The sequence below is a fragment of the Clavelina lepadiformis genome, chromosome 4 (assembly GCF_947623445.1).
Source record: "Clavelina lepadiformis chromosome 4, kaClaLepa1.1, whole genome shotgun sequence".
Classification (NCBI taxonomy): Eukaryota; Metazoa; Chordata; class Ascidiacea; order Aplousobranchia; family Clavelinidae; genus Clavelina; species Clavelina lepadiformis.
In genome coordinates this window covers 24,516,033-24,540,263 of record NC_135243.1, presented here as the reverse complement: position 1 = coordinate 24,540,263, position 24,231 = coordinate 24,516,033, and the positions used below count along the sequence as shown (strand labels likewise).

The 24,231-nt window shown below is 37.2% G+C and overlaps 3 protein-coding genes and 1 long non-coding RNA gene across 6 annotated transcripts; all 4 read right to left on the bottom strand.

The window, feature by feature from the left end:
• Positions 1–550: 550 nt before the first annotated feature.
• LOC143451976 (uncharacterized) lies at positions 551–22,793 on the bottom strand. Of its 3 annotated transcripts, none has more exons than XM_076952769.1 (3): positions 21,901–22,793; positions 2,113–2,200; positions 551–1,801 (listed from the first exon to the last, which is right to left on the bottom strand). In XM_076952769.1, exons 1-3 carry the CDS (start codon positions 22,437–22,439, stop codon positions 1,754–1,756), a joined length of 675 nt encoding a protein of 224 aa, XP_076808884.1. In that variant the 5' UTR covers positions 22,440–22,793; the 3' UTR covers positions 551–1,753. The 3 variants fall into 3 exon arrangements, with proteins under 3 accessions (XP_076808884.1, XP_076808886.1, XP_076808885.1); XM_076952771.1 differs by lacking the exon at positions 21,901–22,793 and adding an exon at positions 2,702–3,410; XM_076952770.1 differs by lacking the exons at positions 551–1,801; positions 2,113–2,200 and adding exons at positions 20,783–21,019; positions 21,332–21,407 and having other exon boundaries at positions 21,901–22,712.
• On the bottom strand, positions 6,744–8,517 carry LOC143451694 (disintegrin and metalloproteinase domain-containing protein 1b-like). Its single transcript, XM_076952410.1, has 5 exons — positions 8,439–8,517; positions 8,167–8,278; positions 7,788–7,974; positions 7,178–7,243; positions 6,744–6,857 (listed from the first exon to the last, which is right to left on the bottom strand). Exons 1-5 carry the CDS (start codon positions 8,515–8,517, stop codon positions 6,753–6,755), a joined length of 549 nt encoding a protein of 182 aa, XP_076808525.1. The 3' UTR covers positions 6,744–6,752.
• Positions 15,170–16,532, bottom strand: LOC143451979 (uncharacterized). Its single transcript, XR_013114932.1, has 4 exons — positions 16,262–16,532; positions 15,923–15,985; positions 15,548–15,658; positions 15,170–15,227 (listed from the first exon to the last, which is right to left on the bottom strand). It is a non-coding gene; the product is annotated as an uncharacterized LOC143451979 (long non-coding RNA).
• On the bottom strand, positions 16,775–18,845 carry LOC143451693 (uncharacterized). Its single transcript, XM_076952409.1, has 5 exons — positions 18,566–18,845; positions 18,457–18,524; positions 17,959–18,367; positions 17,597–17,711; positions 16,775–16,934 (listed from the first exon to the last, which is right to left on the bottom strand). Exons 1-5 carry the CDS (start codon positions 18,843–18,845, stop codon positions 16,790–16,792), a joined length of 1,017 nt encoding a protein of 338 aa, XP_076808524.1. The 3' UTR covers positions 16,775–16,789.
• Positions 22,794–24,231: the final 1,438 nt, after the last annotated feature.

Here is a 24,231-nt window from a genome sequence, read left to right as displayed (position 1 = left end):
ATATTTGTTATTAAATGTTGTCTGTTCAGTTTAGTTAGGAAAGAAATATAGCGAGACTTGCCTTACAACGTTGTACCTTATATGACCCAGCCTATAACCGATAACTACTCCACCTAACCAAGAATTATTTTTCAAAATTATTTTACCAGACTATTCAGTGAATAATGTTCTTTCATATAAGATCAACTTGTTTTTTTGACTTAACCCTCATTTTAAGCCTCTCTAAGAAAGCTGCAGATTTATTTGCTTTTTGGAAAAATACTTCTTTGACTCCAGAAGGTAACTACAAAATGCTGGTTACCACAATGTTGTCAGGTTTTTACTTACTTCAGTGCAAGATTATTATCAAACTGTGTTCTTTTCAGTTAAGATCAATTACGATAACTATTACGTTCGTTTTAAATTTTGACGTCATGATTACGACCATGTACGTCATAGCAATTTTACGGTTTTTGGGAAAACTTGCTCAATCATGCGTGCTGCATCAGGCTGCTGCTTTTCTTACGCAACAGACGAAATAAACATTTCAGTTTGCGCGATTCTTAAAAGTTTTCACGTTTATTATTGTATTTCATGTGCAAGGAACCAAATATAATACTCCAGCGTATAATGGATGATAAATATGTGCACAAAATATTTCTCTATTAATTAATCAAAAACAAACTAAAAAGAATATTTAAGTGAAATACAAGTATCACTAATAAATGTAATAAAACACACATTATGTAAGATGTAATAGATAATAATACTGAATGATAATTAACACACGTACAACTAAATATTGATAACAGCAACTCTTGATACGTCATACTAAACTACTGTAGTGTATTCGATTCAAAGTTAATATTTAATTATTTTAGAAATATTAAAATTATTTTAATATTTAATTTTAGAAAAAAAAGGTCACCGCAGAACGAGAACACAAGAGAACAGTCAGTCGAGCTAGGATTGCGTGAATGAGTAAACGAAAACAATACGCTTCAATGCGGAGAGACACCAAATATTATGACGTAACAATTGACGTATTTGAGAATCCAGAATTTCAGAAATTTTGACATTTGACATTTTTTCAAAAATACAATTGCCATCCTGACACACTCTAAAATTTTAGTAAAAATGAACCTATAGCGAAAGTCAAGTAAGCATGTTTAGACATAGCTTGTATAATACACAGTTTGTCATCTCTCGCGCCCCCCTTATGAATGTCACACGCCCCCCAAGGGGGGCGCGCCCCCCAGTTTAAGAACCACTGCAATAGATGAATGATATGTACACAAAATATTTCTCTATTAAATAAATACAAGCAAACTAAAAAGAATATTTAAGTGAAATACAAGTATCACTTATAAATGTAATAAAACACACATCGTGCAAGATGTTGTAAATATTAATACTACGTGGTTATTAATACAAATGTAAAACTAAACATTGATAACAACAACTTATAACACTTTATACTCAAGTATATTGGATTTATACTTAATGTTTTGTTAACTTATTGGTCCCACATTTACAATCCAATAAATTGATGTTAAGTTATAAATAAGTTCAAAGTGCTGGTTGGAAATGGATAAAATATGAAAATAGCAAATGACGGTTGTAAGATAAACCAATAAGCAGAAACTCGTAAGGGAAGTCTTAATAGATGCGAAGATGCATAAAAGTTGTGAAATGCAGATGACGATTCTAGGATGGATCTAAAGGTAGAGATTCATGAGCGAAGCTTTTATATTGTTTTACTTCCTGGTCGGTTTTATGAAGAATTTGTTCTTGCCAGCAGGTTTCCAGGTCCCAAGATAATCTAAAATAAAACAAAATCATTCACATTTAAATCCAATCAGTAAAAACATGCATATTCATCGCAACAAAAATATTGTGAGCTTTAAACTTTGCGATCTATTTGCAGTTGTGGCCTTGTAGTTATCGAAAATTGCTTTTACCAAACACGCAGTTCCCATCTTTAGATTACCTCCAAACAAAATAGAAGCTAATGACAATGATAAAGGCGGTGCTCAGAGCAAATAAGATTTATCTGGGCTTATTGCTCGTTCAAAAGATATTTAAACGTTGTTGGGAGATCTAGGCTTTACAAAATAAACAAACATCACGAACTCTGTCGTTTAAAGCCATGTGTCCCATTGCGCTTGCTATGTCGTCTCCACTGTCGTTACCGTCACCGCTGTCATCGCCAGCATTTGATCTGCAAAGCAAAGCACTTCATAACATGCAATATATTATTATGATATATTGTAATGTACTGTGTACTATATAACCTATACTAGAATATGTTTAAACTTTAAAATAATTTTATTCAATAAACAATGAACCGTGTCCAACTTTCCAGAAAACTGAGCTTTAATTTCATGCTGCAAAGTCTAAAACCATTGAGAACAAAACTTTATGGGTTCTAAAACAGAAGTAAATTGTAACGTTTTTGCGATCTCCGCAATCAAATTTATGACATTTTATAGCCTGAAATTCTTGCAACGTGTTACACTTTTTTGCCATTTCACGTCGGTAACGTTCGGGTTCTGGTTCGGGTTCGGGTTAGGCTCAACTCGGCTCAGGCTCGCATTCTTACAAACGAAGTCAAAAGCGCAAATTTTTTTAAACTCGGGCTATTTTTAGATTTCCGCAACCCAATAATAAAGCACGCGGTCACTTTCAATTAAAACAGATCGAAATAATAAATAAACCTTACCTGCTCATCATTACGTCATAGTTGCTTCTTCTTGTCATTATGTTGCCGCAAAATATTCCTGTCAATGAGCTTCCCAACTCACAGTTTAACGCTTTGTCGATCGCTTTGTCCACTTCATCTCTTGTGAGAAAGTTTACATCGATCCCTCTCTCATTCTCAACCCTTCGAGCGATCTCAAACAAGAGCAGCGCACAACATTCGAACTCCATTTCCTTGAAGTCTTTCACATGTGGCGAATTAAGTTCGTTTTCCAAAAATGTTTTATATTTTTTATTAAACTTAGAACCTGACAAAGTGGGCTCCAACGTCTCCCACGTGTGAGCGTGGCCTCCAACAGAGAGTCTTCCATTTCCCTTTTGGGTTGGTGCAGGATATGCTTCAATTTTTATTTGGTATCGACCACCGATAAAAATGAAATGATTTCCTGCTTCCCATTCATCTCCGTCAACTTTAGCTTCAAAGAACTTGAGTAGGTCTTTGCCAGTAAAGTCAGATGCATCAATATTACGCACCTGGGCCATGTTACTTCACTAAACCTATTATTCACAACTAATTGAACTAACTGACTTGTCTATTGAGGTAACGGGTCAAACATAGTTTAGATTTCTCAGCGTCGTAAATAAAAACTTTACTCAAGTGGCCAAGAATAAACAGTTGGGTTAAGGTAACTTAAAAAGAGCATTTAACAATATTTTAAGGGGCCTCTGAAAATCATGCCATCAACGTCAAAATATGCCGGCAGCTCCGTGACGTTAGTTAGCTTTCAACCGTTACAAACAAACGCACGTAAAGCTCTGTGACGTTCGAAAACGTCTCGGTTGGCTGGCTTTTAACCGATTTTAGATGGCAGCGAATGAGTAAGCAGACTACGAACAAACGCACGTATTTGGCAATAAATTATCCTGGCAGCAGGTCGCACGTTTGGTCTTTTCACAATATGAGCAGCGAACAGCATTATGACTGTTAGTTGCGTCATAATGATAAATTGTTACGTAGCTTAATTAAACAACGTTTCTTTCGTGAGTCACCTGACTTGCTTACCGCAACATGTCGTCCATTGTTGCTTATGTCTTAATACATTCTATAAATATCATGGTAATATTCGCAAATATCAACTTTTGTTCAAAGTCTGATGCAGATTACGTTTCAACTTTCAACCGCTCAAGAACCTTCTAGGTTCACGTCGATGAATCACGTCTTGCGCTGCACGGAAATTACTATTGTGACGTAATACGCGACAGCGCCTTCATCTCCAGGTCGAAAATGCGGAAGCAATAACTCTGAGTCTGCTTTGTAGCTGAATAGTTAGAACTCTGAGTTGCGTGTTCGACAGCCGGTGTAATACTGTTGTAATAAACCATGAGACCTCTCGAAACAAAATTTAGTGACAATTTTACAAATTCAGCAACAAAACGCAGGTGACCATGACGACCATGACATATTCTCACATAACCATGTCTGGTTGCCAACTATTTTAACATAAAATGTTACTGCAGTAACTAGTTAAATCAAAGCGCGCAAGTAGCTTGTTATTTTGGTCGACTTCTTTCATAAGTAAGCACCTGCACACTAAGCAATACACAAGATTACCAATTCCAATCACTTAACATGACTGTTGAAAATTGTAGAAAGGCAACTAGCAATAAATAAACTAAAGCAATATATTCCGTGCTGTCACCTGCATACGTGGAAACCATTAACACTGTAGAAAGATTGGAACGCGGAAACAATACGCTTCTTAATTTACCACCCACCACTAAGTGACGAAGCAATGTGAGCAAGGAATTATTCATAACACAGTCATAACTTCCTATCCAATACAGAGATTATCTTTATTGTCTAACCACAGAATACTTTGGTATAGAAAATAGCATTTGCTGGTGATTTAAGACGAGTAAAGTTTATTGAATCGGTTTCTCCGTGAACTGAAAATATCAAGGTAAATAAAATTTACAAAATGCTGTATAGTTTCGAAAAGTGTTAGCGTGCAATCGTACAACTAAAAAACACGGCGGTTGACCTAGTACGATACTACAACAATCAATCAAGTATGACGTCACAAAATGCCGCTTCCGTTGGAGGGATTCAACCAGCTTTTCTCTCACCTACATGTCCTTCATATAGAAATCATATAAACTACGTGGTTTATTTTCTGGAAATAATATGACGTCACTTTCGATTAGCTTGACAGTTCTATAAAAAAGTTATCTTCCGATGAGCCGAAAATGTCCATAAATGATGACGACACTTTCCAATGCGCTTTTTTCCATTTGCATGACGTCATGGCGACGACGTTTATTGCTGTTGCAGGATTGAGGATAAAGATCAGAGAAATATCTAGATTGACGAAACCAGTCGCTGCCAAAGTGCGCTGCCAAAGAACGTTGAGTGACTTCGTCTTCAAACGCTCGTGTGAAGAAGTTGGGACAAAACTCAAAGATGGAGAAGAGAAACCTTCATATGCGTTGTTGAGACGAAATATCGCGTACACTCGCGTGTTCACTGTGACGTCATTGTCGTTCGCTATGATCGGAATAGCAAAATTGACGTCTCGAAAAGCAGAAGGTCAACTGAAAATGTCGCGGTATCTGTTGCACTGATGATGATCAAACTGCAAAGTGTAATGTTATTTAACAATGATCATTATGACGTAACATACTTTGAATTCTTGATACACCAGTGAGACAAAAAATATGAATATCATCTAACAAGGCAAGATGAAGAAGATAATAAACAATAAATTCCTCCCCAGCACAAAACAAACAGTAAAAGTGAGAAGTTAACATTTAGTTAAATCTGAATAACTAAACTGCACGAACCCATTGTCAGTAACCGTTAACCGGTCGTTAGCAACTAAACGTCAACATACTTAATCTAACATACATTTATAAACAATAAACAATAAATGACGACACACAGTGGGTTGAGGTTGGGTGTTTGGGCGGAGACAAGTAAAAAAATTTTACGCATTATTCTAGAGTCGGTGGATAGCAAATATTTTCGTAATTTTCATAAAATATAACGCGACTGTATGATTATACATTGATTTAAAATATAAAATAGTTGATCAAATGCCTTGGAAAACTCTAAAATTACAATTCTGGACGAGCTTAAAGCACTAAAACACCAGGAAATCACGCGAGCAAATTAAAAGTTACATCAACAAGAGGGTTGTAAAGTACGTCAGGTCCATAAAGAACCAAATTTTGCGAGATATTGTATCAATAAGCCACAAAGTTTCAATTTCGGTAATCAGCACTTTTAAAATGATTACTTCAAGGTTTTGAGAAATATGTTTTTAAAAACTTCATTTCAATTAAACCTTAAATTATTTAATCTAAAATTGGCCAATTTTAACGCTTTTTGTTCTTGTTGTAATCTACAAACGTCTAATAAAGTCGCAAGGAGTGAAATCACTTATGTTTTCACCTGAAGTAGCCTGTAACTAGACCAGGGGTTCTTAACCTTTTTCTTTTCATTACCCACTTCCGCTACTTAATAAACTTATATTCCCCACATACTTTTAAAACTGACTGAAAAATCAAAATGAATCCTAGTGACCTGTGTGACATATCCCAAAGCACAATGCTATTTAACAAAAAGAACAATTTCAATGAGAAGAATAACATTAAAGAACGTTTACGTAGTTTCAAACAACGTCAATGCGATTTTTGTTCTTGCTTTTCAGCGACGATCGAGTCAATGTCAGGCTCTATTTTTGAGATTGCACAACGCAAATCTGATTCCAGATTTAACATTGTGTTTCGTTACCCACTTGAAATCCTCAAATTCCCCACTAGTGGGTAATTACCCACACGTTAAGAACCCCTGAACTAGACCCTATAATTACGCAAAGATTGCACTTGCAACAGGAACCGCTTACAAAATGTACCGGGAACCGGCAAAGTACCGAGCTACTTCTTTGAAACAGTAGCGAATACCGCGACGGTCGGTACATTTTTTGCCAAGTACCTCTACCGGTACTTTTAACGTACCGGCTTTCCACCTCTGCACATAGGTGACCATTTAATAGGCATCTCACTTATATCATTCAGGAGAGTGGCCCGCTATCAACGCTTCCCCCACCACCAGGAGCGGAGCAGTCTGGAGGAGCAAAGCCATCAGAGCAGTGACAGTTTCCGTTGTCGTTGCAGATCTATGAAAGATTAGTGTTAAAAGGTTAACGTACGACTTAATGTTTCAAGTCTGTGCAGCAACCACATTGCCCATAACCTTAAACCTGTAAATGATCAACTAACGACTGAATTATTATTAATTTATCGTTACTGTACAAATAAAATTTTCAATTTTCAATAATATATTGTAAATTATTGTGTTAACTATAATTCTTGTGTTACTGTGCCACCACGGAATACGACACCAATGATAGGAATTTACTAGCAGGTGATGTTTATTTTCAGCAAAGTGACGTCACTTGTGGTAATACAAGTACAAAGTTAATCAGCTGCAACTTACCCCATTTCCTCTGCAGTTGTTTGGGCAAGTTGACGTGAAATCAACACAAGCAGCATTCCTGCACACCTGGCAAAACATAAATACAACCAAGTAATATTCTGCTTCCAATTTTATGTACCGGTGCCTTTAATCTATTTTTGTCATGGAGCCCTACAGTACAAGTGATTGCTCGGTACAGTTGTAGCATGTTTATCTTTTTTAAATAAGCGACATGGGGTAACATGATGTGAAGTGAAACAACAGAATCTGTCAAATGGCACATCTGGAAAGTTAGGCAAGTTTTCAAACATTAAACTGGTCACAAACTACAAATTCATTACATCATCCACAAAGTATGTGGCCAATGAGCAGTATTGCGTCATAAAGTTGTCTGCTTTGTAAGCGACCATGCAAGTTATCACATGTTGTTTTGGATTGGTGTTCAACAACTTCGATTTGAAAGCACTCCAACTCATGATTATCAGCGTTGTGATATGACACATTTTTGTCAGTATGATATGATTCTCGAAATGTAGCAAGTTACATCCGATATCGAACATGTCATAAAACATCCGATTGTGTGAAGCTGTAAAAAGATTGACATCTAAAATAGTCACAAGCAGAAAGTTACCTTTGAATTATCAGCACAACCCATCCATTCGCTGATGTAGGTTGTGTCGAGAAATCCTATATCTGGGCCACGCACTTGGACCACACAAATTTCGTTTGTTGCAGGAGTTAGGTAAAACAAATCACGATCAATAGGACTTCGTATGAACGAAGGGTTGACGCAGTAGAATTTACCACATTCAATATTGCTGCAGCAAAAAGAAACGTACAATTGACATAAAGAAAAACTTAATATACTGATTTCCAACCAAGTTCTTAACTGTTAGCATACATGTGATATATTTGCATGCACACAATAAGTTAATGGAACCATTTGATCCTTACAACACTTTGTAATCATCCAACAACAAGAAACAGGTGAGAATGTCATAAAATCCCACCTCAATGTGCAAGCAATATACGGTGAGATTGTTGAAGTAAAATTGACCCCACAGTTGCCAGAAGCAATTCCCAGTGTGTTGAAAACATCGCAGTAATGAGCGTAGCTTGAATCTTGAACAAGATTTTGTTGTTAGTATTATTCAATTCTCAGTATATTGAGAACAACTGAACAGCTTGAAGACATCATTGAAGCTTTAACTCGATATTGCAGTTAGAAATGTTTTAAATGAAAAACAAATGATTGAAATTTTTTCATCAACCTGGACCATACGATAACTGGCACATTCGATCACGGCTAATACAGATCCCGCCACTGCACCGATTATTCCCGTTATTGCAAAGTCCACCATCTTCTACCAAGCGGTTCGGTGGGCACTGAAAAAATGTAAAAGTTGTTGGTCACTTTCATATTTCTTGCTACTTCCTTTCTCAATTTAAGCAAAGACCTAAATTATTAAATTTCAAAGCTTAAATAGTTTGTTTAAGAATTTACATCCAATAATTTCTAACTTAGAAAATGAAATTTAAGCAAAACGATTTCTATTTAACATATGTTTTAAAAACTACAAAATTAGAGTTATTAAAGTAAAGTAGATTCCGGACAATTTTAATTTTGTGGCAGCTTTTCAACTCACAGATTTGTTCTGTCCATCGCAGTATTCCGGCAGATCGCAATCACCACGAGATTCCCTGCATTGAGTACCGGGCGGGGCAACCTTGCACTAATGCGAGAGACAGCACGCCTCCGAATCGCACTCCGCGAAATCCCAAAGCAAACAAGTTGCCTAGTTGCAACATCGACTAAGTGTTTCCACAAGAAAACAAAAAATTTAATGTTTTAAACTCTTTGTTTTGCTAAAATGTTGGTCTTGTATTAATTAATTATCATCAAACATATTCATCGACTCGAAAAAATACAACGAGAAGCAACTAATTTCAATCTTTGCATTTGTATGATTTTATTAAAAGCTTTGTAACTTAACCTCTATATAAAACTGAATTGTAAGAAAAAAATAACAGTTCAGTCCATAAACGAGAAACTAGAAAAAACATTAAAGACGTACCTTGTACATTCCAGCACCGTACCGCAGTCACATTCCTCTCCCACTTCCACAATCTTATTCCCACACGACGAGCGAGGGATCAATGACGCAATCTCCGGCTTATCGAGGAGGCAACGCCCGGTCGATAGTTCAAGTTCAACTTTAAGTTGCTTGATGCTGCAATTGGACCACTCTGTAGGAAACGGACGATCGCTCCTGAATACAAAATAGATTTCTAATAAAATCTCCAATGATTTTAGTGAATAAAAAACAAAGCAACTTAGTCTCGATGTCACAGCGCTGATTCAGTTTCTATTTCAAAGCTTGCGCTTAACTGAACGTTAAGACTCACCGAAGCCTTGCAGACATGATGCAGTCCCTGTCCCCTTCTTCACATAAACATGGACCAGGTTGAGGTTGATTGGGGTCATTATCATCGTGACGTAGGCCGAGACTGTGGCCAACTTCGTGGGTTAAAACTTGAGGGGTGAAAGCAAGACTGTTGTTCAATGTATAAATCTGCAAGTTCAAAAAATGTGAAACTTTTGAAGTATAAATTTCAAAAATAAAAGTTTATTAAAGTATATTTTCCACAACGACATCGCCAACTAATTAACAGTAACAAACGAAGTTCGTGATATGAGAGCAAGGCTCACGGGATAAGATGAAACTCACTGAGGAATAGGTAATGGACTCTGGTTGACACATTGCAGCAATGTGGGCTATCCCGAGAACGTTCGTTGAGTTTAATTCCCGCAAAAGACCCAACCCTCCCTGACGAAGGTAAATGGTGTGGTCGGATTGTACCCAAGGCGACGTGGGAGGGTCAACGGCGACACGAATCGATCTGTAGCGAGTCATGTCCACAAACGTCTGCAAAAGATTTATTTATCTTTTAAGTCTTGATTCTTTTAAAACTATTATGGAAAATGATATTACTGAACTGTAACAAACTACAGTGACACAAATGCAGTGTAGTGAGGTGCACAGCAACATTTGACATAACGACAAAGTCAAATTACAGTTAATTAAATAAACTTTAATTGTTAAATTACTGTTATTTTAAAAAACATTCAAAAAACTTTCCAGTGCCCATGAAACAAACGATCTTGCTCTCCGGCCCTCTGAAACAAATCCAGGGACGGACGGACGGACGGACAGACGGACATCCGGTTCCTAGGAACAACTTTGCTAAAAGCAAGTTTATGGAATATGATAGCACAGACCTGTAAAAGATCTTCTTCGTTGACAAAGATTTGATCTCCCGATTTCCAGTTCTCAACGTTGCTGACAACCGTACGAATGCCCAATGGTTGAAATAAGGTGTCCATGTAGTTCGCAAAATAAAAGACCGCGTTCAAAACGGATGCATCTGGAAGGAAATTCTGTAACATACGAAAAAATAACAAACAATTTTAGAGTTTGCTTTCGGTCAATTTACAGTTTCAGTGAAAAATATTCAATACAACTGTTCATGTTAAAAACGTTTCAAGTTAAAACGGAAACAATTGCTTGTATAAAAAAACTTCATCATACGCTGATGGCGCAAACTTTGCTGATTTGGGTCGGTAAGTACCATCACTACCATCACTAAGGTTACCATCACTACCATCACTAAGGTTACCATCACTACCATCACTAAGGTTACCATCACTACCATCACTAAGGTTACCATCACTACCATCACTAAGGTTACCATCACTACCATCACTAAGGTTACCATCACTACCATCACTAAGGTTACCATCACTACCATCACTAAGGTTACCATCACTACCATCACTAAGGTTACCATCACTACCATCACTAAGGTTACCATCACTACCATCACTAACTCCGCATAAACAGCAAAACCCTCATCACTTTGTGAGCTGATGAACTGAGTTTTGCCACAGGGTAGGGATCGAAAAATTGTAACAAGTTCATAATCATAACACGGGTTTCAAACACCACCGAATCATGTGTTCACAAACATTGCAAACCCAAACACTGCGTTCGCTGATAAAATGTTTGTAATAAGACTTCGACAAAAATGCGTGAAAACTTACAAAGTTTTGGGCAAACACAAATTGCAGATGAATGTATCGGGTTTGTGATGAAGTATCTCGCCTTTTTCTTCCAACACTCTCCATTCCATCAAAATCTGATTAACAAAAACTTAATTCTGCTACAAAACATTAATCACAAGAGACATCGTATATGTGATTATAGTATGTACGTTTGAATCAAATCACGGAAACATTTCACACCTGTGTTGATCCCAAAATTTAACTTTTCATTTCCAATGATGTTGGTCAACGAGTCGGTTCCACAGACACCTTCTGGCATCTTCAAATCTGAAAGCTTGAAGTGGACGTGTCCAAGAGTTCCATCGTCGTAAAGAATCGGCCGGATTAAAGCAATATCACTATCCAGAAAAATGTCAGCTCTGCATGTGTACATAGACATCTTGAAACCATCATTAATTTCACAAATTAAAATTTTAACCCAATAGAAAAACTGGTATTAGCGGTTTTCAAGAAACCTCTCTGTGAAATCCTTTATATGAGTAAAATTGATGAGCAGTTTAATGCGACAAGCAATACACTCAAATGATGATGAATTCCATACCTAAAAGGTTCAGTACGAACGATGGCTTTGCTGACATCATTGTTTTCATGAATGGCATAACCGGTATATTGGCAAAAATTCAAGTCCTACATTTAAAAGATATTATTATTACCTGTCATTGTCATATCACCATTTAAACAAAATTAAAAATCATACGATAGATTTTTTTATAAGTAGATTAAATTTAAATTTATTATTATTAAAAAATTGGTGATTTCTAAAATACCTCTGGCTTTGGAAATACAACATCCCCAGAAATTGGATCTGTCACGCAAAAATGCTTATCCACCACATCAACATTTAGCTGAAGATCTCTGAACAAATATTTTTCCGAAGCGCGAAATGTAACTTGGTGTTTGTGTAGGCCTGGCTGGGTCTAACAAATTGGATAAAAAATATAAAAGACCTTTTACAAACTGTGCTACTACAAGCAATGAAACAGAGTAGAAGAAAATGCCGAGGTATCGGTCTTTGCTATTTTACAATGATGCAGTCACTACGTCGCTCTAGTCCTGAACCAGAGTGGAAAAGTTGCAAGTATAAATAATGGTTGCTGTTTAATCTTGTTCCACTGGAAGTTTTTCACCAAAAACAAACCAAACCAAAACAGCAAACTTCCAATCTGGGTCCAAACTGCAGAGCATTATAGAAGCGCAAACTAAATTTATTGGCTGAAATGGTATCGTACATCAGGAAACAACATGCACGTTTTAGTCTTCTGTTATGCCGATATTTATGATTTTCGGCGGGAAAAAAGCGTTCTTCCAGAGAAAGAAAAAACTACTTTCACCTCTTCCTTATGTAGTACAAAAGACTGCACCATTCTTACCTGCGTTTTGGTACTTTTACATGATATATCATATTGTAGCGTTTATAACAATCGTTTATATCGTTTATGCACGATATCGTACCCAGTTAGCAGCATTACGAGCTAAGCCCTTTAGTCTACCGAATAACGGAAATAAATCCAATCGCTCAGCTACTATACCATCATGGTAGTAGCCCTGCTAGCAATGTTCCCTCTAAGCTGCGCGCGTGCGCAAATGCGCACTGCTGACACGGTCTCCGCGCACAGAAAATCTGTGCTGCGCACACGAAAAAAATCCAACCTGAATTGAAAATAAAATAAACGCATAATAATGGCCACAGTGCGCACGTGGCACGTCTGATGTTGCTCACAGTGGTCCAAGGGACCACAACATTAGAGGGAACATTGCCTGCTAGTAATAGAAATGTTCACGAAAACTTTAACAAACATAAAATTACCTGAGTTTTCAAATTGCTTGACCATTTGTCGTTTATCTTTTGTTCGATTTCAACCAGCTCAAAATTTGGCAAAGAATCCAAATTCCGTTCGTCTAGAAATTAAAGATGACATAAAGCTTATCCCTTTCGATTATTGCTTGATTGTAGCTGCTCGAAGAAGCAAGGTCTCGGTTCTTATCGTAACTTGTGTATGTCTAATCTCTATTTTCACACTTACTTAAAATTTCTTCAAACTCCTGATCTCCAACAACCGGTACTGACAATCGTAGAAAAATACAAGCGATGAGACTGAAACAAACGAGCTGAATTGATTCAGTCATTCTTTGGTTGCAGATATTTATACAAACGTTATTCTACGCAAGATGCTGTGTATAGAAAGGTTCTGTTGTAAGAACACTCATAAGTAAAAATTAGATAAAAAATGTTTCCAAATAGAAACAAAGCAAACCACGATTTTCGATTTTCTAAAAACAAAAGTAGCTTCGCAGTCCTACGCATATGTAACCTATGTCGTATGCTGCATGTCGTGTTCATCTAAGGCTGTCACTATTTCACCGGAAAAAACTATTCCTTCGAAGCTGTTTTATTCACCTAACCTAGATGTCATAGCACAGTAAATTGAACCGAACCCTAATCTACATTCTAATCTAAATCTACCTCCAATTAAATACGAAAGTACTAAGTTCCATAAAATGAAATCGTCACTTTATTTCAAATAAACGGGTCATTGTGTCAACTGCCCAAGAATTTACAGCGATATAATCTGACAGCTCGAGTTTCGAAGGCAACTGAATTACTGAGTCGTGAGTTAGTTTTTATATCAAACCTGATTTAACGTGAACATTACTGTATACCTACATACCATACACCATGATATTTATAGTAAAAACAAAATTTAAACAGATTTCTTGTCGCAATTATGCTGTTTCGCAAAATAACGTTGACTCGTTCTAGAATGCCGATCTCAAAATGACAGAACAATACATTAGAAGAATACAAGAAGCTATGACGTAATCTCTGCATATTTCCTCCGATCGTCTTCACATTTCCGCCATGACTAAGATATGTTTTGCGGCAGAATATTGCCTGGCATTTCATAATTACTTCTTATCTAGAAGCGAAACATCACGGCTGGCAGGCTAGATTCAAATCACTGCATAGTCAGTTTCCTTTTTCGTTCGTTTTAAAATCCGCCAGACGGTAGCAGAGACATCCACTGATGGAATGCATCAGCTGGAGCGAGACTTTAAGCGCGTTGGGAAGAACAAGTGAAGGCACGTTCGTGGGAGGAGCGAAGTCCCACAAACGAAAACAAAGCCTGCAAAAGGGGGCTATTTGGGCTCCCGCTCACTTACTTAGTACATTTAAGTTTAAAGTGCAACTGAATGTAGGACAAAGAAACAAAAACAAGTGTTTTCAAAAGGTGACGAATAGACCAGACGGTAATTGCGCGATAATGCGGCATAATGTAGATTACAAGTTGGAGTTTAGACTTGTCTGCTTCAGTATTTTCTATAATTTGACGCTTTATGCGATGTCTGCTTAATGCTCTGACCAACCTGGTTGCCAAGCTTCAATACTGCTCAATTATGATGTAATAATAAGCACGTGATAAAAAAAGGTTGAAAAATGTCATGTGAAGAACACTCTTAATTAAATATAAGTTATATATATTGTGTCTATTAAATAAGCTAAATCAATTTACTGACGCATTAAATCTTAAAATTTTACGCTTGATAGCAGCAGACCCAAATTAGAAGCTAGTAAAGCATCCCTGGAAAAGATTGGTTTATTTTGCAATAATGCTTCATAAATTTTAAAGATATTTACAAACAGCATTGTTACATTAAACGTTTGACAAAAACAAACTAGTTCTACGCTTAGTGACATAACAGTTGACGAAAGTCGAATTGACATTATCAGCCACGAAAGTTTGTTTTAAACCAACGAGTAGATTTTCCATGAAAAACACAAGAACACAAGAGAAGTCAAATGGATAAAAAACTACGTCGTTTAAACCTAACCCGATAAATAATCTCCAAGCACGGAAAGGAGTAGGAACTTTGATAAAATTAAAATATACAGACATTCAACAACTTGTTAATATTTACTTCATGGGCGGCGAGCCAGTTCGCGGTTTCCTGGAAAAAAGCAAACATTTACTCAATTTTTCCTGTTTTAGGGTGCTAGAACCTACATTGAAGGTTTATAAAGTAATAAATCTCTTTCGTCGAGAGCCATCGATCCGTGCTAAAGCGCGCGCGCAAGTACAAGTAATGAGCCGTTTATCGGACATGTTCTAACCATCCATTAAGCCCGGGGTCACCATTAAATATGTCTTTACTTTCAAAATTTGTAAAAAACACGGTAATTTGTCTGTTTCGCATAAAGTGTTGGTGACGTCATAAAACTACTATTTACGTCATTCTTGCCTTTGGGGTTAGAGGAGAACCCATCTTACCCATTTGCGTCTTGGGTTGCTGGAGACCCATACGATGCTGACGTCACTCGGGGAAATTTGGGCATCATGAGACTGTTGTCTGACGTCAGACGTGGCATCGCTGAACGTGTCCTACGTTAAAAAGTGCGAACGTTATATTCGAGGAGTGTATACAGTAGCGTAACCTACACACGGGTACAGAGATTGGTTATATTACTGCAAAGGCATCCTGGTGGTCACAAAAGATGAGCTTATGGATAGTATGATGCCATATATGGTTTATATTTGGCATCGCGATCCCATAAATGTCTTTGCACGACTTAAACTTATATAAAGTTTAAAGATTGAACGCAAGTATATAATCTCTGAGAGTCTGCAACGTAAAAACTACGTCACCTTCGTTTGACGTAATGACGTCGAAATAATTCCGGGCGTGAAGGGGTCATTGGAGTGACGCAACTAAAAAAAATGTTGAACATTTTTTGCGGCGAATCCAAGGATTGACGTCATTAATGTAGATTGTATATAAAAGCCAGTAGCTATAAAGTTATTGTAAATTAAAAATAAGAAATGTTTGACAAACAAAAGAACGCTTCATTCCTTATCCTGTCAATAATTTAATCGTAACTTTAACCAAAGCATTAAGTCCTGTATAATCGAGCATAAACCGGTCAAATAATATCATACTGTTCAAATTATACATATGCACGGCTTGTGCACAAAGCATTATCGTACTGGTCCATTTTCCAAGATGTCTCTGGATCAACCAGTCCACAAGCAGTCGGTCTCGTGTTGTAACCACGACGCACATTGACGGGCATGTGTATGACGTATCTCAACGTGTCTGTGTTGTAATAAGGAGCGAGACTGTTCCAAGTGAACGGTTTGTACGGTGTGCTGGAAGAGAGAAGTTGAATAGCGGGCTATACAGTTAGTATGAAAGTAAAGACACAAATTCTATACAAGTGAGATTATCTGACCCTCTGCGACCTTGCAAATAACTAACTTTTTGATTAACTTAAAGGATCTCGTTTACTTCTGCATTCCCATGTCAAGATCGAGGAGTTATCACGTCATATTTTCTTTTCTATTACCTCATAATTCCTTCCCATTCAAGCTTTGAGTAGGAGTGCAAAAGTGTAAGAGATCCAACTTAAACAGCTTAGCAGATTCACAAAAGCGAATCACAGTTACGGTCTTACGGAGCATAATAGACTTAGATAACTACAAATTCAAACTTATACTTTCAAACACGATACGATCTTACATCTTGGGTCTTTTCACGAGGTTGGCTTTGGCGGTTTGAGCCAACTTCCTTTCAATTCTCTCGCACTCCTTATGTAGGAAGACCAGGTTCGAACTCTGCGCGTGGAAACCACGTGGACGCGGTGGAGCGGAACGTGTTTTTCTGAAACCAAAAAACTGGATGTTTCAAAAAATGAAATAAGTCAAAAATTTCAAGGAAAATATTACAGTGTTTCAGTTCTATGAGCTTTTAAGTCGCGAGAATAACATCGACTTAATTCATTCTCTTACTAAAGTTGGCCCATAGCGAGTTTACTGTGGTTTGAAAAGGCCAGAAAGCGGGCCAGTCTGGGCCGGATTAACCAGCCTCGGAGCCTGTGCCCAATTTTTAGAGAAGTCCTCAAAAACGTTGATTGTAGAAAGTTAGTCATTTTAAATATTTTTAAAGCGAGTCGTTAAAAAATCAAACTGTAGTTCAACAATTGTATGTAGGCTTTTCAGAATGTTGTGGAAGTTTTAAAAAAATGTCCCAAATTTTGTAAATACCCCAATAAATAAGAGAATTAATACCGTAAAATAAATAAAGTTTCTCGGCTGATTTAAACAGAAAAGTTTTTTGAGTGAGGCTCTTCGAAGCGCCGGGCCTGTGGCAAGTGTCTGCCCCTGCCAAGACAACCCCAGAGTTCAGTTGGTTATGCAAATACACATATCAGCTTTCTAGAATACATCAATAAATCTAGGCATATGAAATCATATCATATATATCATCATCATATCTATGGTATAAAATCATAATCAAATCTTCCGACACACTAAATCATATACCTGTATCGAACAACGTGAAGTTCGCTTGAGACCGGTTCCAAATTCTGTGATTTGCGAACTTCGCTGAATCGAGCGCTTTTCGGGTGAGCCGCCGTCGGTCTAGAAGGCGCTTCATCTTATGAAATGAAAGATTTTAAGCAAGCACCTTTCAAAAAGTTTACGCCGTTTTGTTCAACGCTTCCTACACCAGGTCACCGGCACTTCATGACGTATCAATGAGCAGGTGCAGCGGTAACAATCGTGGGTTCGACAAATGTTTTAAGAAACTGATTGTTGATAAATTCCTCACAGGGTTGTAGTTGGTTTGAACAAAAATCTACAATTACGTATTTCAGCGAAACTTTGGACATTTTTCAACTCACCAGTTATTTGGACTTTCTTCATCAGCTTCGCTTCCTCCTTTGAAGAAGAATTCTTCTCCGCTTCCTCTGAACCCACCGGCGGCATCTCGTTTAGCGGAACAGGAGACGGCGCTTGGTCGGATTCGGATGCGCTTTCCGCCTGATAACTTTTCCCTGCTTCTTCGACTGTCTCCGCTTGCGTGGGCGGAGAACTTTCCGCTTTCACTGGAGGGATTGTTTTCGTCTCCGCAATCTGAACAGGTGGGGGGGTGTCCGCTCTTTCTTCGTCGTCCGAATCGCTGCTGGAATCGCTCGATGACGATGTTCGCGTCGATTTCACCGAAGCTGCGTCAGATGCGATCTGATCTCTTTCAAGCAAGTCGTTTTCTAGTGTGACGTCACTGTCCACAAGTTTATCTTCAGATTGTGTCTGCATAAAATACGTCATTTCAAAAAATCACTTTGGTTATGACATCACAAAGAGAAACGTTGCAACTTTATATTACATAGAAATCTTACCACTTCAGCAGCAGAAATCTCCTTATTTTCTTCAGCTGGACTCGATTCAATGGAGCCTTGTGACGAAACTGGCAACAATAACAACGATAAACATTTAGCAAAATATCACCTCCCTTAAAATACTGAGCATTGAAAGCTGTGTCTGATAAAATATCGTTAAACTTCGACCATGTTGATGCGACGTTGTCAATACAAAGCAGCCCATTTCCTGGCTGGCTGATTTGGCCTGACTGCTTGTAAGTTGGATTTGCTGTAATTGTGATTGGAAAAGGAATACCGGTAAAAGTGAAAATTTTATCCTTCACCCATTCATCTCCGTCCACTTCATCTTCAAAGGACTTGAGTAGGTCTCTGCCAGTGAATTCAGATGCATCGATTTCGTGAGCCATGATACTTCACTAAACTTTATTCACAACTAATTGAACTAACTGACTTGTCTATTGAGGTAACGGGTCAAAGATAGTTTAGATTTATCAGCATTGTAAATAAAAACTTTACTCAAGTAGCCAAGAATAAGCTGTTGGGTTGAAATAACTTTAAAAATAATATTTAACAACATTTCAAGGAGCCTCTGAAGAGCCGGCAGCTCTTTGATGTCTCGGTTGACTTCTCTATAGTTTATCCTGGCAGCAGGACGCACGTCCAATTCACGTTTTTATGAAATGAGCAGCGTACAACGTCATGGATGTTGTGTACGTCATAATGAGCATAATTGTTAAGTTAACATTTAAGTTAAGAGTAAAGATGGAAAATTCAGAATACCGAGTCCGGAGGAAACGAATCTAAAATGACGATTTAAATCGAAAAATAAGATTCGGTTTTAAGAGCGTGAGAGCGCGACGGAACAAGTGAGAAAAAAGTGAACTTGCGACGCAAAAGCGATAAAAAATGCGCACAAGCTTTCTTGCACGCAATTTATCGAAGGAAAGAAGAATGACTATTATTCGCACGCACCATATCCATTACTTGATTGTGTTTTTGTGCAAAATAATAAATTCTTCTTGTTTTGTTGTTTGCTAATTTGCTAAAAAATTCAGAATAGAATTTGTTATTCTGGATTCGGTTTAATTCTAGAAAAGTAAATTAATCTAAATTTTCCATCCCTAGTTAAGACCTCCCCCAGTTTAAACCGTTTTACTTGACTTTGCTAAACTTTAAATTGTTTGGATCTTTCCAACCAAATAAAGTTGTTGCTCACCTTCGTGTATAACTACTCATAACACAACTGCTGGTTTCACTGAACTTTATGAGTTAGGACTTTAATGGCATCTTAATTTATACTTCCTCATTCACCGTTGATACATTTGATTTAAAGTAAAGATGTTTGTTGTCTATCTAGTAGACATGTTGAGACGCGTAGTTTTAAGCAAATATACTTAGTTTACAGTTGCTATATCTACTTGTGTGTGCATTTCGTTTATAATTTACCGTTTCACCATCATTGTTCGTTACAGGTGTTTTACTGCACGTTGTTATTGATACAAACGGAGCGAGGCGAAAGTTAATTATTCGCTACATAATTAATAATTGACTACACAGCTTCCATTGCACCGAAAACAAGAAACTTGGTCTGCGTTAAAATGTTGATGGTTTAGGTCAGGCAAGTCAAAACACGAAGCGTCACTTTGGTTCCAAAAATGTCCCACTCGATATTTACTTGACTTGAAATCAAATATTTATTGGACGACAAAATGTTTTACGTCATGAATGCACAACACAAGCATAGATAAATAATTAATAGGCGTATAAGGCATAGATCATACATAAACCCAAGATAACCTCGTAACGCACTGATGTACATATATTTGTCGCCGGCAAACGTTTGTTTCATCCCGATCCAACAATCAGCATTAAGTACTTTCCTTTCTCATTTTATCGTCATGGTTACCAACACGTGCGTCACAAACATATTGCAATTTTGCGGCATTTACGGAAAAATTTTTGAAAAAACATGCTCACAAAATATAATGCAGCAGCATACAATAGATGAATGATATGTACACAAAATATTTCTCTATTAAATAAATACAAGCAAACTCAAAAGAATATTTAAGTGAAATACAAGTATCACTTATAAATGTAATAAAACACACATCGCGCAATATGTTGTAAATATAAATACTGCGTGTTTATTAATACAAATGTAAAACGTTTGTGATGCAAAACAACAAACAAAACAAATGCTAAACATTGATAACAACGACTTATTATGCTATATACTCAAGTATATTGGATTTAGACTTAATGTTTAGTTAACTTATTGGTCACACATTTACAATCCAATAAATTGATGTTAAGTTATAAATAAGTTCAAAGTGCTGGTTGGAAATGGATAAAATATGTGAATAGCAAATGACGGTTGTAAGATAAACCAATAAGCAGAAACACGTAAGGGAAGTTTTAGAAGATGCGAAGATGCATAAAAGTTGTTATATGCAGATGACGATTCTAGGATGGAGCTAAAGATGGCGATTCATGACCAAAGCCTTTATATTTTTTTACTTCCTGGTATGTTTTATAAAAAATTTGTTCTTGCCAGCAGGTTTCCAGGTCCCAAGATAACCTAAAATAAAACAAAATCATTCAGATTTAAATCCAATCAGTAAAAACATGGATATTCATCGCAACAAGAAATATTGTGAGCTTTAAACTTTGCCATCTATTTGCATTTGTGGCCTTGTAGTTATCGCAAATTGCTTTCACCAAACACGCAGTTTCCATCTTTAGATTACCTCCAAATAATATAGAAGCTAATGACAGTGATAAAGGCGGTGCTCAGAGCAAATAAGATATATCTGGGCTTACTGCTCGTTCAAAAGATATTTAAACGTTGTTGGGATATTAAGGCTTTACAAAATAAATAAATATCACGAACTTTGTCGTTTAAAGTCATGTTTCCCATTGCGCTTGCTATGTCGTTACCGTCATCGCTGTCATCGCCAACATTTGGTCTGCAAAGCAAAGCACTTCATTACATGCAACATATCTTTATGATATATTGTTATGTACTGTATATAGCCTATACTAGAATATGTTTAAACTTTAAAACAATTTTACTCCATAAACAATGAAGCGTGTTCAACTCTCCCGAAAACTGGGCTTTAATTTCATGCTGCAAAGTCTCAAACCATTGAGAACAAAACTTTATGTGCTCTCAATCAAAAGTAAATTGTATAGTTTTAAAGCGATTTAACTCCACAATCAAATTTAGGTCATTTTCTAGCCTGAAATGCTTGCAACGTGCTGGACTTTTTGCCGTTTCACGTCGGTAACGTTCGGGTTCGGGTTCGGGTTCAGGTTTGGGTTCGGCTCGGGCTCGCATTCTTACAAACGAAGTCAAAAGCGTAAATTCTTATATTGAAATTTTATTGGATTTCCGCAACCCAATAATAAAGCACGCGGTCACTTTCAATCAAAACAGCTCGAAATAATAAAAAACCTTACTTGCTCATGATTACGTCATATCTGCTTCTTCTCCTCTTTGTGCCGAGACAGAATATTCCTGTCAATGAGCTTCCCAACTCACAGTTTAACGCTTTGTCGATCGCTTTGTCCACTTCATCTCTTGAGAGAAATTTGACATCGATCCCTCTCTCATTCTCGACCCTTCGAGCGATCTCAAACAAGAGAATCACACAACATGCTAACTCCTGTCTCTCGAAGTCGTTCACAAGTGGCGAATTAAGTTCGTTTTCCAAAAACAATTCATATATTTCATTGAAACTAGAATCTGACAAAATGGGCTTCAAAGTCTCCCAGCTGTGAGCATGGCCTCCAACAGAGAGTCTTCCATTTCCCTTTTGGTTTGGGGTAGGATTTGCTACAATTTTAATTTGATATCGACCACCGGTAAAAGTGAAAACTTTACCCTCTTCACCCACTTTTTTCTTCACCCATTTACTTCCGTCCACTTCATCTTCAAAGGACTTGAGTAGGTCTCTGCCAGTGAATTCAGATGCATCGATTTCACGCACCTGAGCCATGTTACTTCGCTAAACTTTATTCACAACTAATTGAACTAACTGACTTGTCTATTGAGGTAACAGTTCAAAGATAGTTTAGATTTCTCAGCATCGTAAATAAAAACTTTACTCAAGTAGCCAAGAATAAACAGTTGGGTTAAGGTAACTTAAAAAGAGCATTTAACAATATTTTAAGGGGCCTCTGAAAATCATGCCATCAACGTCAAAATATGTCGGCAGCTTCGTGACGTTAGTTAGCTTTCAACGTTTACAAACAAACGGACGTAAAGCTCTGTGACGTTCGAAAACGTCTCGGTTGGCTGGCTTTTAACCGATTTTAGATGGCAGCGAATGAGTAAGCAGACTACGAACAAACGCACGTATTTGGCAATAAATTATCCTGGCAGCAGGTCGCACGTTTGGTCTTTTCAAAAAATGAGCAGCGAACAGCATTATGACTGTTAGTTGCGTCATAATGATAAATTGTTACGTAGCTTAATTAAACAACGTTTCTTTCGTGAGTCACCTGACTTGCTTACCGCAACATGTCGTCCTTTGTTGCTTATGTCTTAATACATTCTATAAATATCATGGTATTATTCGCAAATATCAACTTTTGTTTAAAGTCTGATGCAGATTACGTTTCAACTTTCAACCGCTCAAGAACCTTCTAGTTTCACGTCGATGAATCACGTCTTGCGCTGCACGGAAATTACTATCGTGACGTAATACGCGACAGCGCCTTCATCTCCAGGTCGAAAATGCGGAAGCAATAACTCTGAGTCTGCTTTGTAGCTGAATAGTTAGAACTCTGAGTTGCGTGTTCGACAGCCGGTGTAATACTGCTGTAATAAACCATGAGACCTCTCGAAACAAAATTTAGTGATAATTTTACAAATTCAGCAACAAAACGATGGTGACCATGACGACCAATATTCTCACATAACCATGTCTGGTTGCCAACTATTTTAACATAAAATATTACTGCAGTAACTAGTTAAATCAAAGCGCGCAAGTAGCTTGTTATTTTGGTCGACTTCTTTTATAAGTAAGCACCTGCACACTAAGCAATACACAAGATAACCAATTCCAATCACTTAACATGACTGTTGACAATTGTAGAAAGCCAACCAGCAAAAAATAAACTAAAGCAATATATTCCTTGCTGTCACCTGCATACGTGGAAACCATTAACACTGTAGAAAGATTGGAACGCGGAAACAATACGCTTCTTAATTTACCACCCACCACTAAGTGACGAAGCAATGTGAGCAAGGAATTATTCATAACACAGTCATAACTTCCTATCCAAAACATAGATTATCTTTATTGTCTACCCACAGAATACTTTCGTATAGAAAATAGCATTTGCTGGTGATTTCGACAAATAAAGTTTATTGATTCGGTTTCTCCGTGAACTGAAAATATCAAGGTAAATAAAATTTACAAAAATGCTGTTAAGTTTCTAAAAGTGTTGACGTGCAACCGTACAACTAAAAACACGGCGTTTGATCAGGTAAAACACTACATCAATCAATCAAATATGACGTCACAAATTGCCGCTTACATCGGAGGAAATCAACCAGCTTTTCTCTCACGAACATGCCCTTCAAATAGAAATCATAAAAACTAAGTGGTTTATTTTCTGGATATAATATGACGTCACTTTCAATTAGCTTGACAGCTCTATAAGAAAGTTATCTTCCAATGAGCCGAAGAGGTCCATAAGTGATGACGTCACTTTTCAAAGCGCCTTTATGCATTTGCATGACGTCACGGCGACGACGTTTTTTGCTGTTGCAGGATTGAGGCT